The following is a 19,732-nucleotide window of genomic DNA, read 5'->3' on the forward strand; positions in this document are numbered from 1 at the left end:
AAAAATGTTACTGTTTTTTTTTTCTGAGTTTGGTTTGCCTGTATATTAAAGTCAGAAAAGTACTGTTGCTAGCAGCAAAACAATATTACACACATTTTGAGTATGTGCATTAGATCACATTAAAAGTCTACCTTATAAGCAGTTTTCAGGACCTAGGTTTTGGGGCCAGCACTGTGGCTCAGTGGGTTAAAGCCCTGGCCTGAAGCACCATCATCCCATATGGGCACCGGTTCTAGTCCCAGCTGCTCCTCTTCCAATCTAACTCTCTGCTATGGCATGGGAGAGCAGTAGAAGATGGCCCAAGTCCTTGGGCCCCTGCACCCATGTGAGAGACCCAGAGGAAGCTCCTGGTTCCTGGCTTTGGATCAGCACAGCTCTGGATGTTGTGGTCATCTAGGGAGTGAACCACAGGATGGAAGAACTCTCTGTGTCTCTACCTCTCTCTGTAACTCCTTCAAATAAATAAATTAAAAAAAACCCTAGGTTTCATCATAAACATTGAGTTGGTAGTACACCCCCACAACTTTATTTTCATGGTATTGCTCATTGGCACCTTCCGTGCTAGTCAGTTTACATACCTTACTTAGTCCTCAGAGCAGCATGATGAAGGAAATATTATCATAACAATTTTGTAATTAGGAAATAATCACAAGGGTTAAGTTATGGGTTCCTCTTATCACTCAGACATAACAAAATTGGTTTGAATACAAATGTATGATTACCAAACACATAGTTTATTAGGCCACTGTATCTCCCTAAAATCCATCAGCTTCTCAGGTCGTTCTACTGATATTCCTCTTGTCAATGTGCCTTTATAGCTGCAAAAATATGTAATATCAAACAAATGTTAATGTATAATCGATCTACAGTACTTAAAATATTTTATCATTTGCTCCACAATAATCTATCTAAGGATTATGTCACTATTTTCTACTGGGGCCTAATCTGATATAGCATCTGTGATCTCCCTGGATCACCCCTGTCAGATGAAACATTACTCTTTTTAAAACAAAAAACAGCAATCCATTAGTCTCCTCATGGGATATGTGGCCAGACACAAAATAGATATTTTATGACTGCAATGACATAGAAGCTCCAGGACATGTAAATGCATAGAGACAGAAGGATAAGGGTCTTCCAGAGACCAGCGAGAGAGAAGTAAAGAGTGACCGCTTAAGGGATACTGTCTTGTTATGAAGGTTCTGTAACTAGGCACTGGTGAGTTTTGCACAGCATTCAGATGTACATAATGCCATTAAATCATCCACTTAAAAAACACTGAAATGTATCATAACAGAAATAAATTTTAGGGAGTCCAGTATTGTGAGGCAGTGAACTAAGCTGCCACCTGCTACACCAGCATCCAATACTGGAGCTTTTGTTCAAGTCCTGGATGTTCTTTCTTCTTTTCTTTTTTTTGACAGGCAGAGTGGATAGTGATAGAGAGACAGAGAGAAAGGTCTTCCTTTTTGCCGTTGGTTCACCCTCCAATGGCCGCTGCAGCCGGCGCATCTCGCTGATCTGAAGCCAGGAGCCAGGTACTTCTCCTGGTCTCCCGTGCGGGTGCAGGGCCCAAGCACTTGGGCCATCCTCCACTGCCTTCCCGGGCCATAGCAGAGAGCTGGCCTGGAAGAGAGGCAACCAGGATAGAATCCGGCGCCCCGACTGGGACTAGAACCTGGTGTGCCGGCGCCGCAAGGCAGAGGATTAGCCTGTTAAGCCACGGCGCCGGCCTGGATGTTCTTTTTTCAATCTGGTTACTTGCTAATATGCCTGGGAAAACAGCGTAATATGGTTGAAACACTTGGGCCCCTGTCATCCATGTTGGAGACCTGGATGGCATTCCTGGCTCCTGGATTCAGCCTGGATGAGATTGGGCCATTGCAGCCATTTGGGGAGAGGATGGAAAATCTTTTCCTCTCTCTCTCTCTCTCTCCCCCCGCCTCCACCTCTATCACTCTGCCCTTCAAACAATACTGAGTGAAATAAGCAAGTCTCAAAGGGACAAATATCATAAGTTCTCCCTGATATGTGACAACTATCTGAGCACCTAAAAGGAAACCTGTAGAAATGAAACTGACACTATGAGAAGCAATGACTTGAATAGCCTTTGTCCTGACTGTCGAGGAATAGTTGACTATTTTTTTTTTTAGATTTTTTGTTTGTTTATTTATTTGACAGGCAGAGCTACAGCGAGAGAGAGAGAGAGAGAGAGAGAGAGAGAGAGAGAGAGAGAGAGAGAGAAAGAGAGAAAGAGGTCTTCCTTCCGTTGGTTCACTCCCCAAGTGGCCGCAATGTTTGGAGCTGCGCCAATCTGAAGCCAGGAGCCAGGTGCTTCCTCCCGGTATCCCATGTGAGTGCAGGGGCCCAAGCACTCGGGCCATCCTCCACTGCTTTCCTGGGCCACAGCATAGAGCTGTACTGGAAGAGGAACAACTGGGACTAGAACTGGCACCCATATGGGATGCTGGCGCCACAGGCACCATGGCGCCGACCCCTTACTATTTTATTCATTTAAGTATTTTCTTTTTCTACTTAATGCCATTGGTTGAACTCTTTTACTTAATGCAGAATTATTCTTGGATGTTTAAATACAATTTAAAATTGATCCCTGTTAAAAATAAGAGTGGTAATAAGAGAGGGAAGAGATGTACAGGTAGGCACATGGTCCCTTGATCTTACCCCTAAGGGTAAAGCTGAAAACTTGCCATGGGACTCCAAATCCCATTAAGTTGGTAGGTATCAATGCCATCTTACTAGTTAAAGTGATCAGTTTAAGTTCATAACTGATGATAAAGATAGGATTGCCAAAGTGATCACATAAATAAGACCAGTGTCTGCTAATAATAATTGACAGAAATAAAATGAATGGAAACAGGTATTTTTTAACATTGCCCATGAATGTTACTAGCAGCATGGTTCACAATAGCAAGAAGGTAGAAACAACCCCGATGTCCATCCACTGATGAATGGATGACCAAATGTTGTATAAACTAAGGTTTAATAATATGGAGTCAGAGAAGGGCCCTTCCAACTCTGGATGTGAAGATCCATTCTGGGGTAGGGGGTGCCCCTGATGACCAGGATCCAGTTCTGCAGAGGCTCTCTACAAACTATTTGGGCTGCCACAGGGTAGAAGGGATGACTGAGCCAGAAAGGGTCTTTGCTTTTGGAGGGTGGGGCCAGAAGCATTTCTTTCTGCCTAGGCCACAGGGAACATGGGGGCCTTGTGGAAAGGCAGTGCCCTTGGCTCAGCACCCAGAAACCAGAGTCCATATTTTACTTTCAAAAATTGAATCCAAGGCCAACATTGTGGTGTAGCAGCTAAAGCCAACACCTGAAATGCCAGCATCCCATATGATCATTAGTGCATGTTCTGGACTCTCCACTTCTGATCCAGCTCCCTGCTGATGACCTGGGAGCTAGATGCTTGGGCCACTGCCACCCAAATGAGAGACCCAGATAAGAGACTCAGATGGAGTTCCAAGATCCCAGCTTCAGCCTGGCTCAGCCCTGGCTTTTGTGGCCATTTAGGGAGTGACCAGCAGTTGGCAGATTCTCTGTCTCTCTCTGCCTTTCAAATAAAATAAATATATCTTTTAAAAGATGTAATCATTACGTCTAATCTGAATCCATTGTTTCTAAGTAAAATGGCATGGCAAGATTGAATCTATACTATAACAAGCCAAGAAGCCACCAGAAGCTTGTCAGAGACCTTGAGAGGGAGTATGGGCCTCCTCTCAGCTCTCTTTCAAGTTGCTAGATGTTAAGAGTCTTGGAACAAGAAGTCTCTGTTGTTCTAAAGCACCTAGCATACGTGAATGGTGTAAGATAAGAGTCCAATATTTAGTCTTTAGCCTGTGAAAATCTGGTCTGACAATCACAGTCTATTGAAAACCCTCTCATTTTCCCATTGTGTCTTCTTGATGCCCTTGTCAAAAATTAGTTTATCAGGACTGGTGTTGTGGAACAGCAGGTGAAGCCACTGCTTGTGGTGCTGGCATCCCATGTGGGCACAGGTTTAAGTCCTGCTGCTCCACCTCTGATCCAGCTCACTGCTAATGTGTCTGAGACAGCAGAGGAAGATGGCCCAAGTCCTTGGGTCCCTACACCCATGTGGGAGACCCAGAAGAAGCTCCATTGTGGCCATTTGGGGAGTAAACCAGTGAATGAAAGATCTCTCCTTCTCTCTGTCTCTCCCACTGTCTCTGGAACTGTGCCTTTCAAATAAATAAATCTTTAAAATATTAGTTGATTATAAATGTTTAGATTTATTTTGCTGCTTTCTGTTTTGTTCCTCTACTCTATGTGTCCTTTGCAATATGCTTCTACCAGATTGCTTTGATTACGATAGCTTAATAATTTGTTTTTGAAATATGTACTTATTGATTTGCCAGGCATAGAGAGACACACAGAGCAGCAAGGAAAGAGACAATATTTCTATTTACTGGTTCACTCCTGAAATGTCCACAAGAGCTGGTGATGGGCCAGGGCTGAGGCCAGGAGACAGGAGTGAAATCCAGGTTTTGACATCAGTGACATAAGTTCAGTTACCTGAGCCATCACCAGTCTTCCTATGGTCTGCCATGTTAAGAAGCTGAAGTCAGGGTCTGGAGGAGGAAACCAAACCCTGACACTCCAGTGTGAGAGGTGTGTGTGTGTGTGTGTGTGAGAAGGGTTAACCTTACCACCATTAAGAAAATTCAAAATAGATCTCTCTAAAAATTGAGAACAGGAATAGGAGAGGGGGAGGAAGAAGGGTTGGAGTATGGGCAGGAGGGAATGCTGGGTGGGAAGTATCACTATGTTCCTAAATCTATACATGAAATACATGAAACTTGTATAACTTAAATAACATTTTTAAAAATACGAAAAAAAGAACAAAAGTGGCTAGGAAAATTCACATGGATTTAGTCACTGATTTTCACCTCCTCTTTTGTGATTTTTACCTAAGGCAGGAACACCAGATGTGATTCACTAGAAGACTTACCTAGATTATTCTTTTCAAGCATTTTGTATCTGTGTTCATCTTCATAATCCAGAATTAGCTGGAGATTAGCTCTATCATAAAAAGGGGTACAAAATTTTTATTTAAATAGTCATATGAAAACATTTAGCAAATATATTACATTATTTTTTAGTCTATGTGCTGGCAAAGCAAACCATAAATGTATTAAATTCTTGATAGAACTTTAGATAATATTCAAGTTAATATTCATGTTAATAATACCACTAACTTTCTCAACATGCTTCAAACTTTTAAGATCTCTATATATTTTCTTAATCTTGTAGTTAAAAAAGAAAAACACAAGAATCACTCGAGATTTGAGGGCAGTATCTCTTAGTAAATTAATGAGAGTTAGCTTCATATAATGAAGAGGATCTTGAGCTAAGAAGTCCCAGGTCTGTAACCAATAGCTATTTGTTTTTGGACAAGTCATTTATCTTAATCTCCAGTCTTATAAAAAATTTAGTATTTTTCTTAACTTCTCTTTTCACTAGGAAGTTTTAAAAATGTCATGAGATTAAATTTTAAGAAATAGTGAAGTAATAATCTGTTCTTCATTACAGAAATGACTTTGGAATTCCAAATAAAAATAAATATTTCTTTCATAGGTTTTAATACCCAAGTATTTGTGTTTTTAGAAAATATGACTGATTTCCAGTTGTCATTATTAGGTTTTCTTTTTAAAAGATTTATTTATTTACTTAAAAGGCAGAGTTACAGGGAGAGGAGGAGGGACAAAGTGATTTCTTCCATCTGCTGGTCCACTTCCCTAAGGGAAAAAGCTGGAGCTGGTCCAGACCAAAGTCAGGAGCCTAGAGCTTCATCTGAGTCTGCAATGTGACTGCAGGTGCACAAGAACTTGGGCCAGTGTCGGTTGCCTTTCCAGGTGCATTCACAAGAAAATAGATGAGGAGTAGAGCATCCACACACAAGCAAGAGCATATATGGGATTCCAGTGTTTCAGGTAGCAGCATAATCTGCTCTGCAACAGAACTGGCCCTGGTTGTTAGCGTCTCTTGGCAGCTTATATTTCAGGGTACCTAAGTTTTTTAATAATATATAACAATTTGTTTTAAAATATCTCATTAATAGAGATAATGTAAGAGTCTCCCTTTTGAAGTAATCATTCACACTACGTGGAGCAAACCAGAATGCCATGGTATGACCCTAACTAGTACTATTCCTTCCACTTACTCAAATGCTGAACTCAAATACCCTGTTAGAATGATGCTGAATCTTCATGTTCAGCTCCAAGTGACTTGCAACACTGAAGCCTACTCATGGTTTCCGATGAATTTTGGATTGGGCTTGCCTTTTTACAATCAAGATAGTGTATATCACATTCAGAAAATTCTAATAAATGGCACACTTTAAAATATTTTAAAAAATTGAAGTAGACATTGAGTACTCAATATGGAAGGGCTTCATTATTACAGAAAGCAGATTGCATCTGGGGTTATCACAAGTTGTACCCACCCTGGGGAACAACCAATGGGACAAGTCCACAAACCAAGAAATGGTGCACACAGGATACAAATGGGCACTGGAGTAAAAATCTGGTTGGAAACAAGAAAGAAACTATTGTTTCCTACAACACCAGGTTATGATCTGAGCCCAACATAAGGTTTTGAGGGTGGGAAATAGGGTATTATAATGGATTCACTGTGCAGGAAAAGTAAGAGGCCCAGCTGCAAAAACAGGGTACTGCTTTGTGAACAATGAGCACTGAAGTATATGGAAGTGAATTAATATGCATTGTAACAACAAAGCACAAGTGAGAAACAATAGGAAGACTGTGGGATCTGGATGAATAAGACCAATCTTTGGAGAAATCTCTATCATTACCATATTTCTCCTACAGAAGTAGTTTCACTAGCAGCACTGCAGCACCAGAAACAACTGAAGGGTTGCAATGTCCTTTTACCTCTTCCTTTTTAATCCTAAAGGAGGACTGCCTTTGTTGGACTAATGGAACCTGTGAGATCAAGGCTAGGGAATGTTGGGGCCACATGTCACACAAAGTCCACAAAATCATTTTGGCTGGTCCTGCCAAGGCAATTGCAGGTGGAATTCAAATTCAATAACTCACCCACAGGTTAATTTTTAATTAATAATTTTGTATGGCCTATAAGTGGTGTCACAAATATCCAAGTGACCCTTGGCAGAAAAAAAGTTTCCCCAATCCTGCCTCATATTCTTGGAAATTTCAAGAAGGTTATAGAAGATGGCTCACCCGGGAAATACAAGATTTCATTCTAAAACTAAAATCTCAGCACCCAAATAAATAATTAGAAGCATCAAAAATGTGACGCTATTTGGAACCCATGCACTGGTGTTATATGTGGACTGAAAAGCACAATATTGGGACCACTAGGGATAAAGGTCTTCACCCTCCTGAGATAAACTATATAGAACCCATTGTTTGGCTTCAGATCACTGACGTGAACTAGCTGTCATTCCAGAAATAACGAAGTGTTACCTGATATATAACATGGAATAGTTATAATTACTTTTTTCAATTTAAGATTCACTAGCCTTTCAAGATAAACACTTACAGATTGAATGTAACAAGAGCAAACTTCTTTGCAGGCCATCCATACATGTTTAAGTAAGAGGCATCAATTCCTTTTTCTAGAAGAAGCCTTACTATCTTAGTAGATCTATATTGTGCGGCCAGCATGAGAGCCGTCCTAAGAGAACAAAGACAGAACTTCACCCTTAGAAACATCAATAACATGATTTCAAGAGATAATGTGATATATTTTACCAATTTCCTATCTGCCTGTCTCTAGATTTGATGCTTACCTGTACTAAAGGACACAGGTATTCTGGGAGTTTGAGTGTTTATGTTTATAAATTATTCCAATACTAAATGCAAAGAACCAAAAGGAAGGCTTTATTTCCCACTGGGTTAATTCCACAGTAGGGACTAATTAAACCTCTGATGGACAAGAACTCTGCCAAGGTTACTTTTCTGAAGTGCATAAACATTAAAATGAAGAATTACGTATTTCTTCTCTAGCTGGATATAACAAATTGTATCTCAAAGTCAGGTAGAGAACACACTAAGTAAAAGTGAACTGCAGGCTTAAGATGATAACGTTTAACACAGCAGGAATAATACTCCCGGCAGTTTCAGTCAACCATGTTCAGACACATACGCCAGGTACTGAATTAAATGCTATAAACACGTATTTGGAATCACATACAAACACCTTTGAAGCCTATTGTGCTACCCTCTTCATGTCAGGTAACATTTGACAATGATGTCCCAAAAGTCACACCCATAGCAAGTGCTGTATGTAATAATGGAGCCCAATTTGTGCACCTTTTCTCTGTATCACTCACCAAAGACTAGTCTTCATTAAAGAAAAAGTTTATCCAACTGAAATTATCTTTCTCACTCTTCTATATTATCAATTCTGTAATACTAATTCTATATGCCGAAGTAAAAAATCCGGGCCAGTTATTTAATCCAGCAATTAAGACACCAGTTTAAAAAAAAAATCCCATACTGGAATACATGCATTCCCAGCCCCAGTTTCTGACCCAAGCTTCCTGCTAATCCAAACTGAAGGAAGCAGCAGCAATGACTCAAATAACTGTACTCTTGTCACCCACGTGGGAGAAATGGATTGTGTCCCATGTTCCCAGCTTTAGCCTGGCCCTGTCAGGGGTATTTGGAGAGTTAATCTGCATTGGGGTGTTCTCTGTTCCTCTCTCTTTATGTCTCTCTTTATGTCTTTTAAATACATACCTTTAAAAATGAAAATATATCAAGAGTGTCAAATTGTTAAGTCAACAACAGGAGTCACTGTGTACTTACTTCTCATGTGGGATCTGTCCTTAATGTGTTGTCCAATGCGAAGTAATGCTATAACTAGTGCTGAAACAGTATTTTACACTTTGTATTTCTGTGTGGGTGCAAACTGATGAAATCTTTACCTAACATATACTGAATTGATCTTCTGTATATAAAGAGAATTGAAAATGAATCTTGATGTGAATGGAATGGGAGAGGGAGTAGGAATTGGGAGGGGTGCGATTGAGAGGGAAATTATGGAGGGGGGGAAGCCATTGTAATCCATAAACCGTACTTTGGAAATTTATATTTACTAAATAAAAAAATGAAAATATATCGAAACACACTAGAAATATGAAAAACTAATGAAAACTCAGTATCTGACACTAGCAATTTGTAATCATTTAGGGATAACGTAACATCAACATTCTTTAAAGAAAGTAGTTAGAGTTAGAATCATAAAACAGACAAACTGGCTTTAATATCCTTTTTGGTTAATGTAACATTTTCAAAAGTACATAAAATGGAATTAAAATATTATAAAAGGATTAAGAAGCTCAATAGGTCAAAAAGTAAACTAAAAGCATATACATTATAAAATAAGAAACTATAAAGTGAATCTTTTTTAAAATAAAAGATCATATGCCCTAAAAACAATTACAATTGAACATCAGTCAATATGAGAATTGAATCCTACAACATAGGTTCTTTTTGTTGCTTAGTCTCAATAATTGCTTTCCTAAATAACTGATGATTTGCATTGAGGTTTTACACTATATACCAGTAATTATAAGTTATTCTTATTACTGTTTTATTATTTCTGACTTCTATGATTTTTATCACTCTTGCACTACACTCAGTTTAACAAAGAACAAATTACTGTACCGTTTAATCTTATCAACAGCATGAATATTGGCTCCTTTCTTAATCAAAAATTCTGCTATCTCCTCACCATTTTCAGATATTGCAAGTAATAGTGGTGTGAAGCCATCCTGTAAAACAAATTAACATTCACCAAATTACATGTTTCTCAACAAAATGGAAGACCTTATAAATGATCTTACAAACTCAAGCATAATTATACAGAAAGTATATAATAGCAATGTCATCCATTTCACTCCCATGGTGTCACATGTGCTGCTCCTTCTTCATGAAAAGGCTCAATCTTCTACCTCATCCCACAAACTACAATCACCTCAATATTCACAAACAACATTTGCTGGATCCAAGACTCTTGGTTCTATTTAAGTATTTATGATGACATATTATGATCATTTGATTACACTTCATCTATCCCAGTTTTGTTTGTATCTCTAAAGCTTCAAAACATAAGACATAACAGTAAAGGTTTAGGTATTTTTATTGATTCCATGACCACCATGACTATCCCTAGAACAATATTTCTCAATCCTCAAGAATATTTATTTTTCCACAAGTTATATACTGTGTCCCAATAGAAAGCTTCTATGATCATGTATGTTTGTAAAAAATTACAAAACAAAACATATGTCCGATATTTAGAAATATTTTTAACTTTGTTTAATGTCTAAGTAACATCTTTGTAGCAAACTTTCGGATTTGAGATATTAGAGTTGGAAGAATACAGTTCTGAGAGCTTGTCAATATAAATATGGAGGTTCCTCTCATTTTTGTAACTCATTTGATTCTATTCTATCTGTGGTGACAGGACCCTAGATGCCATTGTAAGGCACTCTTGCTCCAAATGGGTCACTAAGCAAATAGGCTCTGATTGAGGAAATACAGGCTTCAAATGAACTACAACTGATGACTACTAAAAGGCCCAGGCCTTTTCTCTGATTCTGAGGTATAGATTTTTACCTCAGCTGTTAGAAAACTCAGGACAAAACTTTATTCTCAATACAATGATAATTCTGATATTCTCATATGTATCTCCCTTCTTAAATCTGTTTTTATTTTGATTTCAATTTTAATTACTACTTAAAAGTTACATTTTATGTTTTAAAAGTAAATAAATACAATGGTTTAGCAGTAAAAAATCCTATATTGATACATGTCTGGCTTTTTTAACATAATGAAAGGTACTACACCACTTGCATTTTTAAGGGACAATGCTGAAGAAAAGGCCATGTTGTCTGCAACATACATACGGTGTGTACAAAGGACCATGATCCATTTCATAAGGCTAATACACATTCTAATGGAACGTGATTATTCATATTCTATATCAAGAAAAACTTTCAAAAAACAAAAATGTTATTCCTTTCTGTTCAATTCTTTATTTTATTTTAAGGTCACAGAAAGGGAGGAAGGGGGAGTAAGAAAGAGAAATCTTTATATTGCTTCTAAAACTCAATGTCATCTCTAAGAGAGTAATACAAATTATGGATTAAGAAAAACTATCATGAAAAGCTTAAAATACTTATAAAAGGAGACCCCATCGATAGAGTTGTAAACTCAAATATGTATGGTGGCAAAGCAGGTGACCCAAGTCAGTGAACTAGCTGCGTGTGGACAGTAGAATATGGGAGAGCACATGAATTTTATAAAGGGGGAAACCTCTGCACAGCACACAACACAGTACTATGGGTTCAAGGGATATCAGAAGGATTCTTTATGAGAAATCTGAACTTCATATTTCTTCCCATATCTCCTAAGTTTTACATGTTGACAACAATTTTTGGGTAGAATCTATACATACGTTTAGGCCATGGTTAGTCTATTGCCCTTCTGGTTAGAGATTCGTTGCAGATTCGTTGCCAACTATAGTTTTATATAAAGCCGATATTCACTTTAAAATCTTGTATGTATTTAGTATCATATTTTTACTTTAAAAGGCTAAATATGAAATGAAGTTACAATACCCAATACAAAAAGTTTTCCAACGTGTAATATATAATAAAATTGTACTCCATTCTTCCAATAATTAATTAAATAGATACTGTTTAAGAGGATGCTGAAACTAAAATATTCTAATATGAGTTCCTACTCACTCCATGGCTTACAGTTTAAAACTGCTACACTGATTATGTATTGCATTACATAAAATTCAGAGATATACTGAAATACTCTTTTATTCAACTTCAGCTAGAAGAAAACTTGGTAAATTTCTATAACTGAAATCATGAAAAAAATTTATAAAAACATTTTTATCTAATGACTCAATGATAAGTAAGAGATAAGAAATATTTAAAGTGTCAGCTTCTACTTATTAAAAAACTATCCATAAGAAAATTTCTACGGATCACTAGAATAGCAGTGAATGGTTTATGGTTGGCAGGAAAAAAAGTGTTTTCTTTATGCTGATCATCAATGATACTACTCAAGAAAGACAGGAAAATCAGGTTACCAGATTTAAAAAGGACAGTTGAAGAAAGTAGAAGCTACCAAGCTCCAACTCCTACTGAACCAGTTCTGTCAGATGCTCAAAACATATTTTTAGCTATATGTATATGTCCAGGCCTTAACACATTTATTGAATCAGAATGTTCACAGAAGAGCCTAGACTTGCAAATTTTAACTCCTTCCAGGTCACTGTAATGCACAATTCTAGTTGAGATCTACAGTAGAGGCAACAATCAATGAAGTCTCTTCTTTTAACCCATGAAACAATCTCATTCATCATTTGGAACTTCCACCAAAAAGAGGAAAGGGTTAGAGATAGAATGACTTCTGAAACTGCATTTAATTTTCCTCTGCAACTGTAGATTACAGACAGCAAACTCAAAGTCCAACTCACTTCCATTACTTAGAAGCTGCTTTTCACCATCCTTCCCAACAAGACATTCCATACTATATAACAGTCTTTAGACTCTTATCTACACAGCTCATTCTATCAGATGATAGTAAGTCTTCCCAACAATTTGTATTCCCCTATCCATCACTGGCTGATCATCACCTATTCACTCATCTGGTTTCCACAGCCTTCTCCTAAAATTGATCAAAATGCAAGACTGCAACTCTCTTGACAAAACTCAGAAATCATACCTCCAGAATTGAAGAAAATTATTTCGTAACATGTCAACTAAAGAAAAAAAGTAAAATCAAAACAAAACAAAAAAATTGTCCTCTGAGGACTTCTCTGAACGACCTCATTTGCAGACTGGCCTACTTGTTTCTGACTTTCCTTTCCTTTTCACTTTCCCATTTTCCTTCCCATTGACAGACAGCATCTTTATCTCTCAATATAATTAAGAACTTTCTGTAAGTTCTATTTACTGTAACATACTTTTGGGTTGAGTTTTAAACCAAAGGTTATATGCAAGGCAAATTTTGCTTTTCTGTGTGGTTTCTCACTAATTAGGAAAAAAAAACTTGAGTGGAAAAATGTTGGACACAACATTTAACATTTTCAGTATATTTATAAATAGTTTCCATTAGTGCATAAAAGACAGCTGTCTTCTCTAAACATTCTTCAAATGATCAATATATAATGTGAATTTGTAGACTAGTATTTTGAAATATTTTCATCCCAGAATTGTTTAAGCTTATAGAAAAGTGACTCTATATGTTATTCTTAGAAGCAATATATTTTAAATAAGTTCCAAATGAAGTTGGTTGATCCTACCTTGTTCCTCACTTCAATATCGGCACTTCGTAAGAGTAATTGTTTTGCTATTGCAACATTCTCACAGTAGGCTGCATAGTGGAGGGCTGTGTTGCCATTCTCATCTATAACATTTGGATCAGCCCCGTGATCGAGTAGAATTCGTGCACATTTTTCTTCATGGCTCTGAACAGCCTGTCAGTCATACACCAAGAAATAAATTGTAAGCGCTGAGAATTCAAAAGAAACATTCCACAGGTTTCTCCACTTTGGTATATATAAATGAAATAAGTTCATTTTTATTTTAAGTATTTTAATCAAACCCACCCCATGTTGAAATAGGTTATAATATACCTTCATCAGAGGTGTCATGCTGTTATTGTCAGTGACATTGATCATGCATTTTCTTTCAAGAAGGAGCATCACCACTTCCGAATGACCATTGGCGCATGCCAAATGCAGGGCAGTCCTGTGAAATGAGAGGACTTTTTAGGAAATGATATGGTGCACAATGTCAAAACAGACAATTATTCTTATCCTTATAAACTCTACATACTGTGCCATAATCCCTCCTTCAGAGTTACTTTTCTTTTAGAGGAACCACGGTATTTTGAGTCATCATTACTCCCTACATTAAAGAAACAACAACTTTGAAGGAGAAACAGCGCAGCCTTGACCTTCATCACAACTCAGTTGGAAGGTTGCTTTATGCTCCACCACTTGCCAACTACTGCCAACTACTGTTTACCATTTCTATGCCTCAAATACTTCTTGACTGATAAAATGGGGAGAAAATCGTTGCTTAAATGAAAACTTACACACTTTATTTATAACAGTTTCCAGCACAACTGATAATTTAATGATTGGTAGATATAATTCCCATTACTACTTAACCTAAACATTTTTGTTAAGTAAAATAATATATGTATTATGGCTTTGCAGATATGCCCTAACCATTACAGACAGCATTGTATTTCAGTGATTCCAGGGTGCTCATCTTCTGAGTTTAATCTCTGACCTTGGGTGCTGTTTAGTATAATCTATAATTCATTACTACTGTAACTGGCAGGATTTAAAATCTTTTTTAAAGATTTATTTATTTTAAAGTAAAACTTACAAAGAGAGAGACAGAGACACAGAGAAAGAGAAATCTTTCATCCAATGGCTGCAAAGCCAACATTCATCCTGGATGAGTCTAGGAGCAAAGAGCTTCATCCAGGTCTCCCACGTGGGTTGCATGAGCCAAGTACTTGGGCCATCTGCTGATGCTTTCCCCAGGGCATTTTCAGGTAACTGAATCAGAAGTGGAGACAGCAGTACACAAAACGGTGCCCATATGGGTATTGCAGATGGTGGCAGTGCATGCTACCCCAGATGGTCAGACACACAGAAAGTTAATAGAAACTAGGCAAGTTTTATCTGTGCAAGATTCCTTATCTGCTATACCCAGACATTATTTCATTAATACACTTTTAGAAGCTGGTGCTGTAAAGTAGTAGGCTAAGCTTCCACTCATGTTGCCCAATTTCAAAGACTATAGTTTTCTTCCTTTTTCACTTCAAAGAAACCTCAGTAAAAAAATCATCTGAAATAAATGTTCTGCAAATATTTTTCCAAGTATGTTTTACGTACTTTGTTAATTTGTCTTGAAACATAAAACATTTTATATCTAGATGAGTAAGTCTTTAATACATTATGATCTGATATTATCACATAGGTAGATGACATTATTTATGCAACTAAAAGAAATGAAACCTTGATCTTTTTACTGGATTGATGTAAAACTGATAAACTGTTAAAACCTCACGATTTGTTGATAGAAGTAACTTCTCCTGTTTAAGAACACGCAGTCAGTCAACATTTTCATCTAAGAGCCTTTAAAAACATTAATACACAGACAGGTAGGGATGTTGGAATTTGCTCTTAGAATTTTAGTGATAAATTCAGTAAATTCTCTCCTTATGCGCTTTTCTATACTACTTACAACAATACGGTTTTGAACTCATGCACACTAAAGATGAAGGCTGTACAGAATTAATTTTGTTGGTTAAATCACTCTACATCGCCAACTCAGTGCTGTCCAAGTGGAATTAACAGGAGTTCAAAGTGTCAATTTCATTTCTCTAGGTTACCTTTGAGGTGATCGATTAGTTAAGAACATCAGGTATTTGTCCCTTTGGGACTGGCTTATTTCACTAAGTGTGGTGGACACTTTGAGATGCAATGACTTTGAACAGCCCTGTCTCGACTGTTGTAGAACATGTTTTTTTGTTTTGTTTTTTCATACGATTTGTTGAGCTCTTTTCTTAGTATAGAGTTAATTATTTACATATTAAGTTAATTGAAAATAGCTCTTAATAAAATATAAGGATGAAAACAGGACAAGAAAGAAGAGGGGTGGGAGGGCGGATAGGGAGGGAAGAATCACTATGCTCCTGAAGTTGTACTATTAGGAAGTTTGTACACCTTAAGTAAATGGTTTTAGGAGTGGGGAAGAGAGGGAGCAATCAGAACCCAGGTGAAGTTGGTTTTTGATTGCTCTACTCAGGAAGACCTCGGGGAGCACAGTGGTCGCTGTCTGGTGCTGAGGCTCATGGAGGGTAGCAAGGCAGGCATCCGCAGGCACAGGAGAGCCTGTGCCACCCACCCCCAAGCCCCATTACCTGTTCTTCCTGTCGCGGTCATTCGTGCTGCTTTTCTTCAGCAAGAAGAGGTGCTGGACCCTGGCTACGTCCCCTTCACTGGCAGCCTTGTGGAGCTTCCGGAGGTCCTTGCATCGGATGCGGTAGCCGAATTGGGCCTCAATCCCATTCTCGCACCCGACGGAGGACTTCTTTGAAGCCCACCAGACAACTTTCCTCATCCTCTAGGCACCTAGCAGCTTTTCGCCACTTCTGGAGCACAAAAACACACCAATCAACTGGTCGGAACACTACGGTGCCACAATGCAGCTCTGCAGTCTGCAGTCTCTCAGCTCAGAATGAACAGCCGGTGCCAAGCAACGCTGCTGTACACATTCCACAGTGCGCACTTCAGGTGCTGAAGGCACAACGCATGTGCACAAAGGCCTTGTGGGCATGGGGCATCAGTATCATGTGTCAAGTCGTGGTCTCTCACAGAGGAGCAACTCTAAAAGTCAAAGGTGGTGGAGACCTTTATCCACAGTGAGGTAAGCCCCATATGGGATGGCAATACCAAGTGTGGTGCCCATGTGTAGAAATCAGCTATCTTTTACTCATGTTTCATTTCCTATATTTCACACATACACACAAACCTGCATCTTTCACTGTGAATCTTACTAAAATGTACCAAAAAATCACTGTTAAAATTACATTTGCATAAAAAAGCAATCTAAATGAAAGATCCTGGTGAACAAGAACCCAGCAGAAGGAGCAGGCCATCAAGGAGAGAGGCGCCTTTCTCTGAAGGGAGGAAGGAACCTCCACTGTGATACAGCCTTGACTAAACAAGTTCAGAGTCGGTGAACTCAAGGGGCTTCCATAGCCTAGACAGCTCATAGCAAGAGTCTCAGGTGATTGCTGATGTCATAAATAAGAGTGCCAATTGTTAAATCAACAACGGGAGTCACTGGGTACATACTCCCCACGTAGGATCTCTGTCCCTAATGTGTTTTACTATGAAACGTAAAAACACTACTAGTCGAACAGTACCCTATACCTTGTGCGGTTGTGTGAGTGCAGCCTGTTGAAACCCTTGCTTAGTATATACTAAGTTGATCTTCAGTATATGAAGGTAATTGAAAATGAAACTCGATAAAGGGCGGGATGGGAGAGGGAGAGGGGAGGGCCACGGGAGGGAGGGAGGTTGGGGGGGGAAGCCACAACAATACAAAAGTTGCACTTTGTAAATTCACATTTATGAAATAAAAAAATAAAAAAGCTAAAAAAATTACATTTGCATAAAAAGTTGTAGACAATTTTCCACAGCGCCAGCTGTGCATTAATGCATTTTCATTTCTACTGGATTATGAGCACTGATTTCTCCTAACAAGTTTGCACTGGAGAACACACTTCCATCATCTCTGAAATCACAATCACAGCCTATTGTCAGTGCATCTGCTAAATTCCATTGGCGACAGGCTGGAACACCAAGAGCTGTGGAAGGGTGATAAACTGAGACATAAAGACTTCTAAACAAAGTATAGGGAAGGGGGATGGCACTGTGGCATAGCAGGTAGAGCCACTGCCTGCAGTGCCGGCATCCCATATGGGTGTTGGTTCGAGTCCTGTCTGCTCCACTATCAATTCAGCTCTCTGCTTTGACCTGGGAAAGCAGTAGAAGATGGCCCAAGTCCCTGGGCCCCTGCATCCAACTGAAACCCAGAAAAGAACTCCTGGCTCCTGTCTTTGGATCGGCATAGCTCTGGCTGTTGCAGCCAATGGGGGAGTGAACCAGTTGATGGAAGACCTCTCTCTCTCTCTGCCTCTCCCTCTCTGTAACTCTGCCTTTCAAATAAATAAATAAATATTTTTAAAAGTGTTTTGGGTAGTTTTCTGAGGTAGGAGACTTCAACTTCTTGAGGTTCCATGCTATTCAGGCCCCAGTTGTGTACATAAATTGCATTCCTACAGGCAGAGGGAACTTACTTTCTCCAAATGGCCCAATACTCAGTCAAGTGTCAGTGATTTTGTTTCTTCAATTTTTGGATTAGCATGAAATCCCTTACATTTTATGGAGTATTTTCCAATATTCCAACTGTTATGTGCAGCAACTGGCTACAATAACCCTACTCTTCTGTGGAACATCAGGGCCCATTACCTCGACTCAATGCATGGTGCTACTCATTATCAGATCTCATGCCATGCTCTGTATTTCACAGACACAATTTATAAGTCTTAATGCTAAAATTGAATGAAATAGGAATAAATATGGTTGACATGGGAAAATCATTGACTGTGTGAAAGAAGCACCAAAACCATTTGCAAATTCAATCTGTGGCCAGTGGGCACCCTGGGTTCTTGTCCTGGTTGGAGCACCAGATTCTGTCCCAGTGGTTCCTCTTTCAGTCCAGCTCTCTGCTGTGACCCGGAAGGCAGTGGAGGATGACCCAAGTGCTTGGACCCTGCACCCACATGGGAGACCAGGAGGGAGCGCCTGGCTCCTGGCTTCGGATCAGCGCAGTGCAATGACTGGAGCGGCCATTTGGGGGGTGAACCAATGGAAAGGAAGATTTTTCTCTCTCTCTAACTCTGCCTGTCAAAAAAAAAAAATTCAATCTGCATGAGCTGGAATCAAAGGACTAGTGCATGAGGGCTATTATCCTTGATTTAATAGAGCCCTCACGCCTGAAGTAATCTGAATCTAGCATCTCATAACACCTTCTTAGATGGAAATGCAAGCAAGTAGAAAAAAATGTTAAAATGGAAATTCTGGAGCTAGCAACACAGCATAGTGGATAGGGCCTACGCCTGCAGTGCCAGCATCCCATATGGGTGCTGGTTTGAGTCCTGGCTGTTCCACATCCAATCCAGCTCTCTGTTATCACCTGGGAAAGCAGAAATGGATGGCCCAAGACCTTGGGTCCCAATGCCTACATTGGAAACCTGGGGAAGCTCCTGACTCCTGACTTCGGATGGATGCAGATCCGACTGTCGTGGCCATTTGAAGAGTGAAACAGCAGATGAAGAGCTCTCTCTCATTATCTCTGCCTCTTGGTAACTCTGCATTTCAAATAAAAAATAAATAATTTTCAAAAACAAAACCTGAAATTCTTATTCTTCATGATATTCACTGACTTTTTGCCTTACAAATCCTACTGCTTGAGATGGTAGATGAGGATGAGGGGTGGTTGTTTTTGTGGGCCAGAGGCAGAGTGAGGCTGGCCTTCACAAGAGGGTGAGGCTGGTATGCAGGACCAACTGGGATGATGAGGCTGGTATGGAGGCGGGGAGGAAAGTGAGACCAATGTTGTGGGTCAGAAGGAATGGAAGGATATACAGAGAGGACAGAGTAGGAGGCAAGTATGTAAGTGCTCAAGCAGGTTGAAGCTATCATAGAGTAGGGGGGATGGTGGTGCAATGGTGGAAGACTGGGTGGATGAGGGTCCAGAAGATGACTAGAATGTAAGGCTGCAATGGAGAAAACAAAAGGAGAATGAAGGCATACACAGATTACAACATTTTTAATGACATATGAGAGTAAGTGATGAAGCTGGGAACCAAACCCTGGTTTGAAATCCAAATTCCAAACATTACCAAGCACCACTTTTGTTTCAATTTCCTGCTAATGCACACACGGAGGTGGTAGAAGTTGACTCAAGCATCTGGTTCACTTCCACCAATGTGGGGGGCTTGGATTGAGTTTCTGGCTCCTAGTTTTGGCCTGGCCCAGTGTGGGGAACCACAGGCCGGCCGATCGTGACAACTGTTCCCTACGG

At 39.2% G+C, this 19,732-nt stretch overlaps 1 protein-coding gene and 1 long non-coding RNA gene across 4 annotated transcripts in view; both read right to left on the reverse strand.

Moving 5' to 3' along the window:
- The window catches only part of LOC133773908 (uncharacterized), a 151,333-nt gene that overhangs the window by 116,832 nt on the left and 14,769 nt on the right, over positions 1–19,732 (reverse strand). The gene's annotated exons all lie outside the window — the stretch shown is intronic.
- LOC133773623 (putative ankyrin repeat domain-containing protein 19) lies at positions 3,564–17,083 on the reverse strand. The gene is made up of 6 exons (XM_062211095.1): positions 15,999–17,083; positions 13,690–13,804; positions 13,357–13,530; positions 9,696–9,802; positions 7,564–7,698; positions 3,564–5,061 (listed from the first exon to the last, which is right to left on the reverse strand). The coding sequence occupies exons 1-6, from the start codon at positions 16,196–16,198 to the stop codon at positions 4,950–4,952; spliced, it is 843 nt and encodes a 280-aa protein (XP_062067079.1). The 5' UTR covers positions 16,199–17,083; the 3' UTR covers positions 3,564–4,949.

The sequence above is a fragment of the Lepus europaeus genome, chromosome 14 (assembly GCF_033115175.1).
Source record: "Lepus europaeus isolate LE1 chromosome 14, mLepTim1.pri, whole genome shotgun sequence".
NCBI lineage: Eukaryota > Metazoa > Chordata > Mammalia > Lagomorpha > Leporidae > Lepus > Lepus europaeus.

Bases quoted from the DNA above. Each gene is read 5' to 3' on its own strand.
- LOC133773623 (XM_062211095.1), bottom strand. From the start codon at position 16,198: ATGAGGAAAGTTGTCTGGTGGGCTTCAAAGAAGTCCTCCGTCGGGTGC. The intron at 13,805-15,998 runs GTAATGGGGCTT...CTCATTTCACAG, and splicing joins GACCGCGACAGGAAGAACAG to GACTGCCCTGCATTTGGCAT. The intron at 5,062-7,563 runs GTAAGTGTTTAT...TTTTTATGATAG, and splicing joins GCTCTTGTTACATTCAATCT to AGCTAATCTCCAGCTAATTC.